The sequence below is a fragment of the Zosterops lateralis genome (assembly GCF_965231275.1).
Source record: "Zosterops lateralis genome assembly, chromosome: 21".
Lineage (NCBI taxonomy): Eukaryota > Metazoa > Chordata > Aves > Passeriformes > Zosteropidae > Zosterops > Zosterops lateralis.
This window is the reverse complement of record NC_139781.1, coordinates 5,189,751-5,205,229: the sequence shown is the minus strand read 5'-3', so window position 1 is coordinate 5,205,229 and position 15,479 is coordinate 5,189,751. Positions and strand designations below refer to the sequence as shown.

At 36.7% G+C, this 15,479-nt stretch overlaps 1 protein-coding gene across 5 annotated transcripts in view; it reads right to left on the bottom strand.

Annotated features, from left to right (window-relative positions):
• Window positions 1-15,479, bottom strand: part of LOC310917820 (leucine-rich repeat and calponin homology domain-containing protein 2-like) — a 39,227-nt gene that overhangs the window by 14,741 nt on the left and 9,007 nt on the right. For 3 of the 5 annotated variants that reach the window (XM_083876384.1, XM_083876385.1, XM_083876388.1), the window contains exons 2-13: window positions 12,196-12,340; window positions 10,156-10,282; window positions 9,232-9,337; window positions 8,990-9,126; window positions 8,600-8,733; window positions 8,398-8,485; window positions 7,993-8,104; window positions 7,575-7,672; window positions 7,392-7,459; window positions 7,049-7,153; window positions 1,847-1,915; window positions 506-554 (exon numbers count right to left, since the gene is read on the bottom strand). In XM_083876384.1, coding sequence (XP_083732510.1) covers window positions 506-554; window positions 1,847-1,915; window positions 7,049-7,153; window positions 7,392-7,459; window positions 7,575-7,672; window positions 7,993-8,104; window positions 8,398-8,485; window positions 8,600-8,733; window positions 8,990-9,126; window positions 9,232-9,337; window positions 10,156-10,282; window positions 12,196-12,340 — 1,238 coding nt within the window. Of the gene's footprint in view, window positions 1-505; window positions 555-1,846; window positions 1,916-7,048; window positions 7,154-7,391; window positions 7,460-7,574; window positions 7,673-7,992; window positions 8,105-8,397; window positions 8,486-8,599; window positions 8,734-8,989; window positions 9,127-9,231; window positions 9,338-10,155; window positions 10,283-12,195; window positions 12,341-13,226; window positions 13,287-15,479 lie in introns of those variants that run through there. The other 2 variants (XM_083876387.1, XM_083876386.1) reach the window with 2 other exon arrangements.

The following is a 15,479-nucleotide window of genomic DNA, read 5'->3' as shown; positions in this document are numbered from 1 at the left end:
ATAAGAAGGTACTCTCTACAGTGTAACTGCAATTTTGTCATATGCAAGCATCTCTTTGAGGAATGGAAAATGAAAGGCCTACATACTTCAACCCACCTACAAGTTGCATCTAAAAACCAACTTAAACATTATAGTATATTATAATATAAATAATATAAATTTTATATACTATATAATAAATAATATATTAATATTTCATATAAATACCTTTATATGGAAAGACATACTAAACTCAAGAAAGTAAAATTAGTGCCTCATTAGTTTCAAGACCTTGAACTTGGTACCACATGCTTTTAAAACAAAAGGCCTCCATTACACATAAGTCAAATTGAGGCATAAGATCTCCAAAGGGTTTATATTTTGCCCCACAATTAAGACATCTTCAAGAACTATAAGCAGCCATAGGAATGCATAAAAGTTTTCTGCCATAGAGACAAAATCAAGCAGACAACAACAACAAAATCACCCGAATATAGAGCCACCACATTTATATCTGAGTATTTACCTGCCAGCTGTATGGGGACACTGGGGAATTCACTTCATTTGTTGAGATACTAAAATGTAAGATGAAAGGCATTATGAAGAATACTACTTTTTTATGTACTTTAAAACAAGTTACTTGAAAATATCAAAAGAAAGTGAACCCTTAAAAAGTGGCTTCTCTACAGCACTACAGTATTTTTTGGTCATCTGTATAAGATGTCACAATGTGGCTTAAAAGCATGATCACTTAACTAAAATCTGAAATCATATTTCACTCTCCCTTAATGTAACTTGACAATGGGTCTTGCACACTACAGTACTTTATTCAGATAAATTTTGATTTTTTTTAGTTTGTTTTGTTTTGGTTTTAAGTCTCAGATCTGCTTGTTTCATTAACAAAAAAAGGAAAAGGCAAATTTAATTCTTCCTGGATTTCCCTATAATAAAGAAGCCTAACAGAAGTGTACACTTGAACAGGTGACAGAGAAGAAGAGAGAAGAAACTGTGGTAAGTGAGCAAGGCCTGGAAGGTTTCAAGTTAGAGCTGCAGCATGAGTCACACAACCACAGGACATGTGTGCAGCCAGCTGTGCAAACCACAGCTACCACTGAGAGGGGACACAGCCAGGAGAGGATGGGCCTGAAGGAGCTGCACTGGGTCAAGATGCTCCCCTGAGGTGCAGCTGAACTGCACAGAGCCATTCCCACCCCACCAGCAGTTACAGCTTTTTTCCCCCCAGACTGGGGTCTGGACATTCCCCAATTCCCTAAAGAAAAGGCTTTGGATATTTTTGATTATTGATGGTTTCTGAGGCGTTTTTGAGTTTTTTTGCTTTGTTTTGTGTGTGACTACTGCGCTTTTTTAAAGCCAAAGAAAAAGCCTAAGCACAGCTCATGCAGACAGTGGATTCCTCAGTAATACACCCTCCAAAAACAGTAGGGGTGCTGCAGGCTGAACTCCCAGCAGCTCCCAAGAGCACTGAAGGTCTGCCAAGGAGGAGAATTTTGATGCCTTAGCACAGCTCCAGTGCCACTCTGTAACAAAGGGTAAGGCACCTGCACAGCACCATCATTATGGGAGGAGGGACAACCTCCCACACTGGAATTGGAAGTCTGAAACAGAAATTAATTGCTGCCAGAATCAGATCTACAAATTTGTTTCTGGATAACATCAACTTTCCTAAATGCTCAGAACAGATTTTTTTTTTTTAATCTGAAAGAAGCTCAAGAATAGATTACTCTTGTAGCTTCAATTTCATCATGAGCTAAAAGCATTATGACAGAAAATGGCAGTAGTAATACAACAAACAAAAATTAAACTAGTAAAAGATTGAAAGCTGTGATACATTTAAATATATCAATACCATTTTTCAGATTCCATTGGCTGCTTTGGCCTGTTCCTTGTGTTTACTGAAACAGAATGATTAAGGAGCCTAGAATAAAAAAAAAAAAAAAGTATTTAAAACATTTTTCTTAGAATTTGTTACTTTCACTATATCACATTTCCTGTAAATGAAAAGGTTTTGAACATTAAGTGGCATCTTCCATAAAACTAAAATGTGTGTACACATAGGAAATTCAAGCCCATTCCCACTTCCATTTAGTATCACTTCCAGCTCTTGAAGTATTTCAAGTTCTGTATTTTAAGGAAGCAAAACTTGGTGGTAATTCAAACCAAAATGCAGTCTCCTCTTATTTCTCTCCCTAAATAGATACTAATTCAAGTGATCTCACACCTGTGTAAAGTCTTGCTGCTCTCAACACAAGAGGCCCCACTGTTCATTAAAATCAGAAGACAAAAGACAGTCAACCTAAAGCAGACCAGAAAGGACAGAGACAGACTGAGCACAAAAATGTCACTCAGGAGGGGCAGATGAGGAGGTGACTGAGAAACACACACCACAAGTGCAAGCGAAATGTAGGTAAACAGGTGAGGTGGAAAATGGAGAAACACAGGCTAAGAACTAAATGAAAAATTTAATGCCAAATTTAATGGAAATTCCATTTTTCTAAATGGTAAACAGCCAAAAGAGCCTAAACTTACAGAGATTCAGAAAGGTGTTTTCATCTGGAGTAAACACGTACCACATATATGTGTGTGCACAGGAGGATGATGAGCTATTAGGGATGTTTTAAGTGTTACAAATAACCAAACTGTCAGTAACACTTAAAACTAAATGTTTTCAAGTAAGCACCACCCTGAACTTAAATTCTGAACTCTTGAAGGTAGCAATATTACACTTGGACACTGACTTCATGTGCAGAAGTGTGATGGAAGTGTGTCTACACAGAATTATATCAGGAACTAGAACGTATTAATCAGAACACAACCAACCATTCAATGGAAGAAAGTAAAACAGGCCCCTTTTTATGCTGTATTATGTAATGCAGCACAGTCATTAACTTTAAATGATTGATGATTTTTCAATCAAACTTCTCTGATTACTGTGATAACTTGGAGCTCAGTAATCTCATTTACAGTATAAACCTCTCATTGTGTGATCCTCAGTTTAACGGGATTATGAGAAGTTAAGCCTGTAAACCTGTAAATGCCTGTAAAAGTTAAAGCCTGTAAAAGTTAAGCCTGTAAATGTCTGTTGCACTCAGTCTGCTGCACTCAGTCTGCTTCCTGTATTTTGTGTTCAGAAACTAAGTTTTGAGGGGGTATTCCAGAATTAATTTGTACTACACCTAAAAAAAATATAACCAAAAAAAAAAAATATTCTGAGCATGGGCTATCAATCTAGAATATAAACTTACTATTTTAAAGTCTCTATTTTTATGGAGAAACCTATTTAAATTAGCTTTGTCTTCAACTGAGCAATGAGAAATCCAGTGAGACTTTGTAGCAAGCAACAACTATAAACAAATAAAAAATTAGACTCAGTTTGGTGTGACACTTCACCAAAACTGACACTGTAGTGTAAATGCAATGACTGTACATAATATAGGCTATTCCTTTTTTACACTTATTATATGAAATGCAAGGAAAAATATTCAAGCTAATTCTAACATATATATGTTAGAATTATGTTTTTCATAATTTCATAATTCAAAGTATGTTTTTCACCTACTTTTCACCATTTCTGTGCAACATGTATTGAATTAATGACTGAGTTCATCATGAACTAAAGTTATTTAAACAAAGTATGTTCTTATACTTCCTAAAACAAAACCAGTAATATTTGAAAGTTCCTGTTTAAAAACTGAACAATATTGATGGGGAAGTAACAGTAAGTTCAGTATCTGACATGTTGCAAGCCCAGTTACAGAAATATCAATTTCCTGTGGAATAATGAACTTGAAAGCTTTTAACTAAAGAAAATAGTGAAGAAAATTAATCTGAATTTACTGAATTGCAGAAAATTGGCAAAATAATTTGTTCAGCTGGAAGGGGGTTGGGGGAGTCACTGCAGGCATGTTAATTACTGAGAATACAATGCAAAGCAGAGTAACATGAAAGCAGAAGTAGTTCAAGTTCAGAAGTTACACTCAAGTGTAGTGTTAAGGGTCCAACAATTTCAGCAACTGTTGCCATTCATACTATTACTCAATAAATGCAAACCTTTTATTGTACAGGTCAATTATTGGGCCAAATACTGATGATCTGGCTGATTTGTGAACTAACAACTTGCACAGTACACCTGTGCTAGAACTGCAGTAATTTCCTACTTATGATTCCTACAAATCACACCAATTCTGTTGTTACAGAGGTAGCACACAAACTAATCCTCTGAAAGGGTTCTAAAACTCACACAATGTTTAAAATCTAAATGATCCAACACCATATATTTAAATATTCTACAAGCACAACATCTACTCCAAAGGGCTTGATCAGATGACAGAAAAAAGCAATGGCAAGACCACCAGTGATATTGGAAAATATTTTCTCAAGTTTCAGAATTTAAAGAGTGGAATCTCTTCTCAGCCACTTACACTTTCAGATTTTGTGCAAACATAGCAATGATTAAGATACAAATGAAGTGAACAATGATAGTGTAATTTTAATGTTAGCTATCCTCAAGTTTAGACAAGCAGGTTCTACCTTGAATCTCTAAAATGTAACAAGACACCAGAAATCCTGTGCAGCGAGACAAAGATGATTTATTTTGTTCCACAGCAGTCCACTGACTCCACATCTGGCTCTGCTTTGTGACTGAAGCTGTGCCCTTCTGGATTTAGACACTTTTAGGAAATCCCTGCTGCCAGGTAGAACCCAGACTTAATTTTGATGGAAATTCAAACAGGCTCAATTGGAACCAATGAAAATCTAAACCCAACTGTTCTTTGAAAAAGACAATGAGTATCCAGACTAAGTTTCAGAGCTTTAATTTATAAGGTAACAAACTCTGAAATCACTTCATTCAACACCTACACGTTTGAGTATAGTCTACACTATACTCCAATTTTATGTTACTGGTGATGTTTGTGTATTACAAATACTCTCGTGGGTCAAATCCAAAACAATTATCTCTGGTAATGCTAACTTGAAAATGATCACTTTAAAACCAAAGCTTCAAACAAACAACACAAAACCACCAAACAAAACCTTAAAAAACTAAAACCACCACTTTGCCTGAGGTACTATATCTGGGGTTGTAAACTTGAAGAAAAAAAAAAAAAACTTTTAGGTTTGGACTCAAAGCGTTCTTTGGAGAATTGCCTAATTAAATATTTTCCTTAATTAATATTTCATCCTGAAGAACAAAGTATGTACTGCAAACCGCTTTTGAGAACAAAACATCTCAGGCTAAACTCAGCCAATCCTTTTAACTCTGTTTTCATCCAAGAAATGTCCAAGAGCCTTTCTTTAGTCCACAGTTGAACTCTATACCTTGATGCACGTCCTGCCGCCCTGGTCCTCTGGAAGAGCTTTTCACTGAATGAAGTTCTATAGCTTAGTGGCCTCCGTCTGTGGTCACATTTCATGCACACCAAAGCCAAAGACGGGAGGAGGAAGCAGGATAGGTTGATGGGAGAGGACAGGGAAGTCGTTAGCATAGCAAGCAAAAGGAAAGGAGACTGCATCATATTACAAAAACATACACTGAACAAACAGGAGCGTGATTAGTAAGGAATTATTTTGTGATGCTTAACTTCCCTGAGGGTTCTGTTCACTGATTGACCACATTTTCAACAAATAAGCATAGAAGTATCCTCACTAAATACTAAATAATATTCTTACTGCTGATTGAAAAACCCCATGGATTCAAAATCAGGTCTAAATTCTTATTAGGGGTAATTGTGAACTCATATAACTAAAGATACATAAACTTTAAAACATAAATATTAAAACTAAGAAGTAAAACGTAAGAACTATTAAGATTGCACATCTGCATAAATCAAGACAAAGCAGAACAATCAGCAAGACCACTGCACTAAGACACAACAACATATGACAAGTAAAATTCAAGTTGCAGTGTTTCAGAACAGGAGTGGCTTGGCATTTCAGATGATTAGATAACCAGGAAATACATAGTCAAACAAGAGCCTCATGCAACATAAATAGCCACCATATAAAAACCTAATATAAGAAAAACACCCTCATTCTCTCTTCCTTAATAGGAGAAAATTATGCATTCCTGGCCTTATTTGCAGTACTTTAGGTACTGAGAATACACTAGCATTAAGGTTTCATTCTTATTTTTCCCCTCCCTGTGAACAACAACTAATTTTCAGATGCAGGGCTTGGAGTTCTAAGCAAAATCTATTTTATCTTTCACATCTGCACACTACTGTTACTATATTTACCTAATATAAAATGCTGGTGAATTTCTAAGACCCTGTCATTCATAGTATTGGGATCTTAGTTTCTCTGAGGGCTTCATGCGTATTTCAACCATCTCAAAAGCAAAATGGCAGAGTGTCATAATTACACAGAAATTAGAAAGAAAATAGTATTTAAGTTGGTATGAACTTACATCCATTAGTGTGGGACCGTGAATGAGTGTTAGGAACTATTTTAGTTAATGAACTACTATTAAATACAAGTTTCACCTCTCAGAGGAACTTACTCATGAAGTACCTTACAGCATTTGCCTTATTGGTAAAGGAACAGATCAGAAACTGTTCCTACACCACCCTATGTGACTCCAGCTATTCCTTCCTGTTGATTTTACACAGTTGCTAACCTGTTCTATTACATTCCTTTAATCTGCTACTTTTTCCATGGCTCCTTTTCAAGAATTGTTCTGTCAAGATGCTCATAATGAAGCAGAGAAAGGCAGGCAGTTGAAATGATTTATTTTTATACATAGATATTGCCATTTGACAGAATAATGTTCAAACAAATTTCCCCTTTCAGTCCAGAAGATATTGACTGAAGGAAGTATCACCTAAATTAGCTTGTATCTGAATAAAAATAACCAGTCACAAACAAACTGCAGGGAGGTTGTGGAATTCAGACAAGAAACACAGGACAGGCACCTTGGCAGAGTCTGTCACTTCACTCTTTAGCAGCTGGACAAAACTGTTCTCAAAATAAGGTGTCAAAAGCTTTTGGGTGTAAGAGAGGTTAAAGAATAAATTAGTTGTAACAAAAGTTATTTTAACTAATATTGTTATACCTGTGTTTTTGTTCTTGCTGCAACAACTGAGCTGCTATTTTTCTCAAGTCAGTCACTTCTTTGAGTTCATCATCATCTTCAGCCAGCAGCTGTTCTTTCTGGAGTCTAAAAAAAAAAAAATCAAACATTAGTGACTTGCCTGACTTCAGTGAAGCAAGACACAGAAATGGCTCATTATGGCAGTAACTAAGCAGTGCTTCCTGTAAGCTCATTCTCTGTCCAAGAGGAACACTCTGTTCAATATGAGAATTCTTTCCTCCATATGCAAGGAGCTTTAAAAAACCCCATTATCATCCCTGCCGCTATTAGTAAAGCCTACTCAAAAAAGATCAAGAAGTTTTACCTTTTTTCATCTCCCCAGTCCTCATTTTGTTCTATTTTCTGGGATTTCTCAGGATGTTTACCCCGTTCCTTCAACAAAATAGGGGGGAAAAAAAAGTAAGAATTGAATTAAGGGGGGGAAAATAATAAAAAAAAAAAAAATCAAGGCTACTGAACAATTTTTTGATTTGTCAGTCTCTGGTACCTTGACATAGGAGAGCAGGGGGCCAATCTGTGCATCTCCCTGCTCAGGAAGAGCTCCCTCCTCTGTGTTGGGATCAATGTAGTCAAACGCCTCCTGGTCTAGGGAGGATTAATGAACAACAGGAAAGATATTAAAACAGTTCTCTTAACCAAATGTTATTCCTGAGAGAAGTAAGTACTTATGAAAAACATCACATAAAGATAAAACATAGTAACTGCGCCTTCTTAAGCTACAAATAATCTTTTAGTTTTTCCTTTTTCTCAAGCCTTTTCTGCTTGTGATTTTGACATTGTTTTCTGAACTGATGAAAATACAATACCAACACATGATCCTGTAATTTTGTGCCATTTTCTTACATTAGATTCCCTAAGCAAAGTATCTCTGTTACCTAAAATTCCAAATGCACAACCGGTATTACCTTTCTGTGGATCGAGTTTACTTCCCATTACGTGATTGTCATTCCTCAACGTCTGTTCCCTTGTTGATTCTGACACCTGGGAGTGAAGGCTGATTGTATCATCATCAGATGGCTGCAAAAACACACACATTTAGTACAGAACTGACATGGAAATGGTATTAATACATGATTTCCTATATACCCATCATATCATATTAATTAGACTCAGCCTTAACCAGAAAAGTTAAAGAAATATATAAATGATTTGTGTCTGACGTGGCAGTCTGAGGATTAAAACTCAACTGCACACGTACTGAAAGAATAGTAAATGCAACTTACTGAGGTATTTCTCAAATTTTATAAAATAGAAAGGAGAAAGTTCTAAAAAATCAGAAATTACAAATTCAACAGTGAAAAAATACTCACTTCTGTAGTGGACAACCTTTTATCCCCATTATCACTTCCAATGCCGGAGTCTGGTCCATGGTTCTTATTGGGATAAAAGTCCTCCATGCTACAGTAGGAAAAATGACACACAAAAAACCCACACAAGAATGAAAGAAAAAGTAGTTTCCATAAACATCCTTTCCAAAATATGTTCTCTATACTCAAAACCTCCATGACTCACCTGTCTGTGAGTGGCTGGGAGGGGATTCGTTTACCTAACGATGGAAGGTCCAAAGAATCTGGTTTTTTATCTATTCTGAGGCACGCCTGAATACTGAGGAATTTAAATATATGGACTTTGCCCTTCAAACAGATCTGTTGGGAAACACAGGAACAAGAAGAAGCCTTCATTAATTACACAGCATGTCTGCTGAGAACGCACCCCAAGAAATACCTGCTGCACTGCATTTACAGCCACAGCACCCCAAAAGGAGAAATACAAGAAATACAGCTTAAAAAAAAATAAGAAAACTTGATTGGTATAACTTAGAACAGCTTCCTCTAAGATCCTAATGCAGATTTCTGTACTTGTGTGTGTGGAGGAAAAAAAAAATCCGTATTTAATACTAACCTGTGCTGGTGGTATCTGCATTGGATTGTTATCCAAAACTATCACTTGTAAGTGACGTAACTTTCTGTAACAAATGGGAATTTCTGTAATTTTATTACAAGAAAAATCCAGCTTTACCAAGGGAAGGTCTCCTAATTCTGCATTCAGGAAAAAAAAAGCAAACAAAAAGAAAAAGAATCAGTTATCTTCTTAACACTTTACTTAATTTGCCTACATCAAGGGAAAGAAGATGAGTAGCTCACCATCTGGCAACATATGGAGATTATTTCTTCTTATGTTCAATTCTCTAAGTGACTGCAATTTTCCTATTTGCTGGGGAAGAACTTGAAGTTCATTACAGCTAATATCCTAAGAAAGATATAATTAATAAATCAACTGAACATCTTAAATGAAATTACACAGTGGAATACTGCAATTAAAACTATTATAAAGCACACTATTAAAAGAGATCTAAGAAAAGAAATCCAACTATCTTAAATTTTCCATGGAGAAGACGTACCATAACAGATCTTGCTGGTTTTTAAAGTATTTAGTGATTCCAGAAAACCAATTCAAGAAGTTAAATCAATGAATGGTGAAATACTGTGTTTGAAATGAATACTGTAGCCTAGGAATCAGGAGTTCCTGGTGTAGTTCCCAGATCTGTCAGAAACTTCTTGTGCTATTGCTGCCAATTGACTGGCATCCTGCTCCTCTTCTAAAAATTCTTTTTCCTTAATAAACCTTGAACCAACCCAGAAAACTAAAAAATGTACAACATCAGCAGCAGGCTCCACAGCTTTTTGGATACAAGCACTAGAGGGTGACAAAGCTGCATCAAGTGAGCACAGACTGCAGCTATTTCTGACAGTAATTTAATATGAATTTATGTAGATCAGAGTGATTCAAGAATTACAAGAATCTTTCCAGTCTTCTGATGTTCTAAACATGTATACCACAGGTACTGGAATGAAACTCTCTCTACTATGTCCTTAATCATCATCAAGCACGCATTCTGGGTTTGATAACCTTGAAAAAAAATCAAAAATATCAATAAAACACAGAAATTGAATTTAAATGTTGTAGTTCTGTATTTCTAAAAAATATTAATAACTTATTATATTGAATATATAATATATATAGTGCTTGTAAGTGTACTTACTCCAAAGATTCACAGTTGTACTTACCAACTCCATCAGATCTCTCAACTTCCCAATTTCTTCTGGAATGGAGACCAGCTTGTTATTACTGACAACCAGAACTTTCAGTGGAAGATCAAACAGGTATTTTGGCAACGTTGACAAAAGATTTCGACTTGAAAGCAAGAAAAAGAGACAAGAGAAACTGGATTATAAGATCTTTTTTATTAGTATTGTATAACTTTTCTCCCATCTCAGATGACTTCCTCCACCTATTACAATTTTATCTACACTGCCCATCACGAATTCCTCATCAGATACAGCCTATTTCAGGTATGGGAATTTTTTTAGATCCCCATTTCACAGGACAGAAACTAATACCAAAATGTACCAAGAAATCTATTAAAATTAACCATGCTTGCCACTTGTTTTTATCCTGCTTAATTAAAATCTGTTTCTTCTGTGTAGATTATTTTCCAGCTGCATGCATGTATACCTGCTTTGTGCACATGAAATACACTGTGACCCACTACTGGATTTAAATCTACATTGAAAAATGACCCACACTGATAGATTTCCACTGCCAGAAACACATAAAATGTTTCTAATAAGGTAAATTTTAAAAAGCCATTGGAATACAAGCTTGTTCAGATGTGATATAAAAGCAATTAAATTAAAAAAATAAAAATCTGTAGGTTTTGATTTAGGTCTAGCTAGCTCTATTTTTGACAAAAAACCACTTACTTTTAAGTGCTGATACTTGGGTTCATACTACATTAAGAAAAAGACCAGAAGTTTTAGTGCTTAAATGATACGTATTCAGAGCACTGTTTTCATAATCTAAAAATCTTGGAGCTTTTTAAATATTTTCTCCATTATTACAGTTTATAGAACTGCAACATTACACCATGACATGAAAGGCAATTTCTAACAGTACCCTTATAAAAGCAATGCATTCATCCTGTTAAATTCTAAGTGAACAATACACATAAGTTATTTATATAGGTATGAATTAAGTCTCTATTTATGTTGCATTTCAGGCAGATATGCCAGGCTTTTTTTGGTAGAATGCATGAGAAGTAAAAACCCAACATGCAAGTAAACTTTTTTTGAACTGACTATAAAAACATGGCAATGAAGCAGTCAGTCATTCATGTTGCTTACCCAGATTTCATCTGGTTTTTGCAGGTTTTGGGTTTTTTTAGGAGCTGCCTGCTTTACTATGAAATGCACAATAAGTTTCTTCCACCATCTGAAGGCCAAATTAGAATGTGAGAGTGGTTTTCTCCTGTAACAAAGCACCTGAGCAGGATTTGAGCCTGTTCAATGCTACAGCCCACAGTTCCTGCACTGCAAAATCAGCCCTTGGACAGGAGCACAGGAATGAGAGAGGACAAAGCACAGATTGGCAAAGGATCATCGGGGGAGTGGACTCCTGAAAGAAGAGTTAGAACTACACAGCATTTCTGTGTGAAGAAATATATTCAGCACCTCAAACAACATGAAGAGAGAAATGGGCTGCTGCTGAAGAAAAGTCAGGCCTTATTTCTTTCAGAAAATACTGAGGGTTTGTATCATATTAATCCTCTTTAAAATTGTGACAGAGCATGTTACTTATGAATTAGTACTGTAAGAACTGGTATTTGCAGATTTGGAGATACAGTAGGTTTTGGAGATTTAAACAGCTCTAAACTAACAAAACTGTTTTGGATTTGATGCAGCCAATATCAGAAACCAGAAGTGTTGTGGGAAACAGGTTCAGGAGAGTTTTCTAGATTCCCTCTCCTTGCAGAGCTCATATCCATCCTCTGTTCTGGGGAGAAAATCCAACCATATGTTTTCCAAGTTTAAAAAAAGCAGTACAGCAGTGGATGTAAATAATGTGCAAAATGAGCAGGACTTTCTGGCCAGAGTAATTTAACCTCTTGACAGAGGCAAATTTTTATAGCTGTAGTTTCAGAACACTGTCTGTCTACACAACTTCAGAAACAAAGAAAACTCTGCAAACACAATGACCTGACGAAGCAAAATGTCAACTCTCTAAGGAGATAAGTTATACACAGACCAAAACCAACCACCATTACTCACCTAATGTTAAGGTAGGTAAGCATTTGCAGGTTTTTAATAGATTCTGGAATGGATTTGATGCAGTTGTGATACAAATTTAAAGTTTCCAGTGGTGCAAACAGCCAGACATCAGGAGGGATTTCAGTAAATCTGTTCTTTGAAAGATCTAGAAGTAAACAGGAAAAAAAATCCTTTTTTAGTCAAGATTTTCCCTGCAGTAAGAGGAGATAAAAGTATCCACTGTTATTCTTGTCATGCTCCTAAAAATTAAGGTGTTGCAAGAAGTGTAAAATAATTCAGTTTTACCAGATGCTACCGCATATAATTAATACACAAAAGAGGCCTAGAATACAGAAAGATTATTGCTCAATATGCAATTACAAGAGAAAGTAGAAGAGTGACAGGAATTCAAAAATACATTTCCTACTACATTGTTACAGTTACAATGACACTGAATATCAATTATGATTGTCCCTTCTCTATCAAGTCTTTGTTCTGTGCAACTCTTGGGTTTCTTTCCCTCCAACTCCAGGCACAACAGTAAATAAATCAAGGTACAAGCCAATGTTGTTTCTCCTGTTTGTCAGCTACATTAGAATTCAATATCACTGTACAATGTATCTGCAATGCTAAAGCCGAGTTCCCAAAACACCCTCACACAGTAACTAACATTCTCCAACTACATATTTGTGACCTAACTAAAAAGAGGTTAAAATTGCAAAAACCAATGCCACAACAATTTATCTATAAAAGTCAAGGTGTGATTTAGCCTGGCCTAAAAGCAGAAAGAAGAGTTATCTTTGACCATGGAAACGCAATTCTTGAGCTAGAGTTATTCTGACAGTGCATGACTGCATTATGCAAATCTGCATGCAGGAGATAGGACAGAGCATTACCAAAATGCACAGCACTTCTGACTATATAAAACCTTAAAAAGAACCAGGAAATACAAATGAAATGTGACCCAAGAACCCTGGAAATCATCAGCTGAACTACCAAAACCTGTGCCATCAAAAGTCCACCAAACTACCTCGGAAGAAAGAGATATTTACTTGAGAACTGCCCAATCTTCTGAACGGAACTCTGGTTGCCAACCCCAGACATTTCAGAAGGATGTGGTTTCTCAGAAATGCTGAACAAACTCTTTTAACAGAGAAGTAATACAGATCCCTTGCTATTTCAGGCTTTAGTTCTCAGTTTTTAACTCACATGGAATAACTGTTTCTGCTTAGCTCCCATCACATTATCACTGGAACGAACAGTTCTGCAAAAAGCGCAGGAAAGGGTTGGAAAATTGGCCCCAAGTCACTGTCAGGCTCAAAGAGAGCTCAACAACCTGAAGTTAACTGGCAAACCAGCCATGAGCAGCATTTCCCAGGGCCAACACTAGAATCACCAAGCTGGCAAAGAGGATAGAATGTGCCTTCAGGAAGTGCACAGACAGCACCCAGCTGGAGGGATGGGATGAGAGGCAGGAGCTCACCTGGAAGACACCAGTTTGAATAAAGGCTCACCTAAAGGATCCCTGCTGACACCAGTGTGAGCTGCAGGACAGAAAGGTCTCTCTGTGCAGAGAACACCCCATGGGGCTGCTACACAACAGGCTGAATGCAGGACACCTGGTGCTGAGCGGAGGAATTGGCCTCCACAGTGTGCTGCAGGTGACCAGCCAACAAAATGGACCGGGGGACAACAAAACAACATCTTCCTGTGGGGTTAGTTTTGGCAGGAGCTTTAATTTTACTTCTTCTAGAAGTCTAGAATATGTGAAATTTTGTGCGCTGTCACTCCATTATTTCTAAAAAACATTCTCAAGCTTAAGTATCACAAAGTCTTCCTATAAATCAGGGTATCCACTGCTGATGCAGAATTCTGGAAACTCTACCTGCAAGAGGCAGAGAAATATGTCCCCAGGTTGAAGGAGTGGCATTCCTTATGAACTGTGAGAAAAATGGAATAAAGTTAATTAAAACTGAACATCTCAACCAAAACCTAAAAAGCTTATTTTAAAAATTAGCATGCTTGAGAAAGTTTTCATAACCACTGAAGTTCATTTTCTGTTTTCCACCACATCAGTTTTCAAAACGTTACAGAAAAATGACAGCTTTCACATGAAAGTTTTCTGCAAAACTCTTCTTGAACAAATGCTCTCTTGTTCTAATACTCAGCAGAGTGCAACACCTGTATGTAGAAGAGATCACAAAAGTTTTATTGCTGGCCCAGTTCTACAACCTCCACCACATGCTGAAGTCTTTGACACAACCCCATTCTGAAAAACACAATTTTAAGCTTCCTTCTGATTTGGTTTTATCAGCAGCTGGAAAAAGTGACTGAAAGCTGGTACAAAGATCTAGTCCACAAAAGAGAAGAACCCCACCCTAGAGCCCCTGGTCCCAGGAGCAGCACCGTATGTTAAAACTGAAGGATAAAGCTTAAGGGCACCACAAAAATTTTGCTGCTGTGTTTGCTTCAGCCACACCTCAACCACACATCTTGGCAAGTGTCAGGTTAAAGACAGTTTTGCTAGTTCTTCTGCAGAAATAAAATCTAGAGGCAGGGCAGACAAGAAGCAGAGGCTGCACCAGCTCTCTGCTCAGGTGGACCAGGGGTGGAATTCTCCACAGGGAACATAACCCAGCTGTGGTTTCCAGCCTGGCCTGACACAAATCACATCAGCACAGTCTGGCCCTCAGTGTGCCCCTGTACAGGACCCACACAGCTGCACATCAAAATACACACCAAAGGCACTTGATTTGTGTTTTATTGCAGAAACCACTTCTCTGGAAACAATGCCTTTGAAGACACTGCAGGGCAAGGATTACACTTTTTTATTATGAAACCCAGAAATCCTATTAAAATAGGAAATGACACTCACTATCTCTCAACAATAAAATAGAAAAGGTAAATAAAGAGGTGGGAGATAGCATGACTTCTATTCCAAGCAATTTTTCATTCCATCATTGCCAAGCAGCATTAGAATAGCTCCAAGGGTTGGTTCAGATTTTTATGAAGACAAAGATTTGAGTATCTATAGTTTTCTACAATATTCTCATATTGAATCTACTTGCAGCTTTTTTTAAACAAGTAAAGCTACTTTTATCCAAACTAAAGAACTTTCTCAAAAAAATGTTTTCATAACAAGCAAGAAGTTTATAAGATAGTATTGACTATTGTGGTAAAAAAAAAAATGTAGATGTGAAACTTAGGAAATTTAGGTACTTTCTGAAGACTAATAATACAATAGGTGACCAAGAAAGTACAGTCTGAAAAAAGGAAGAAACTTCAGGAACAGAGTGCTCCTCTAG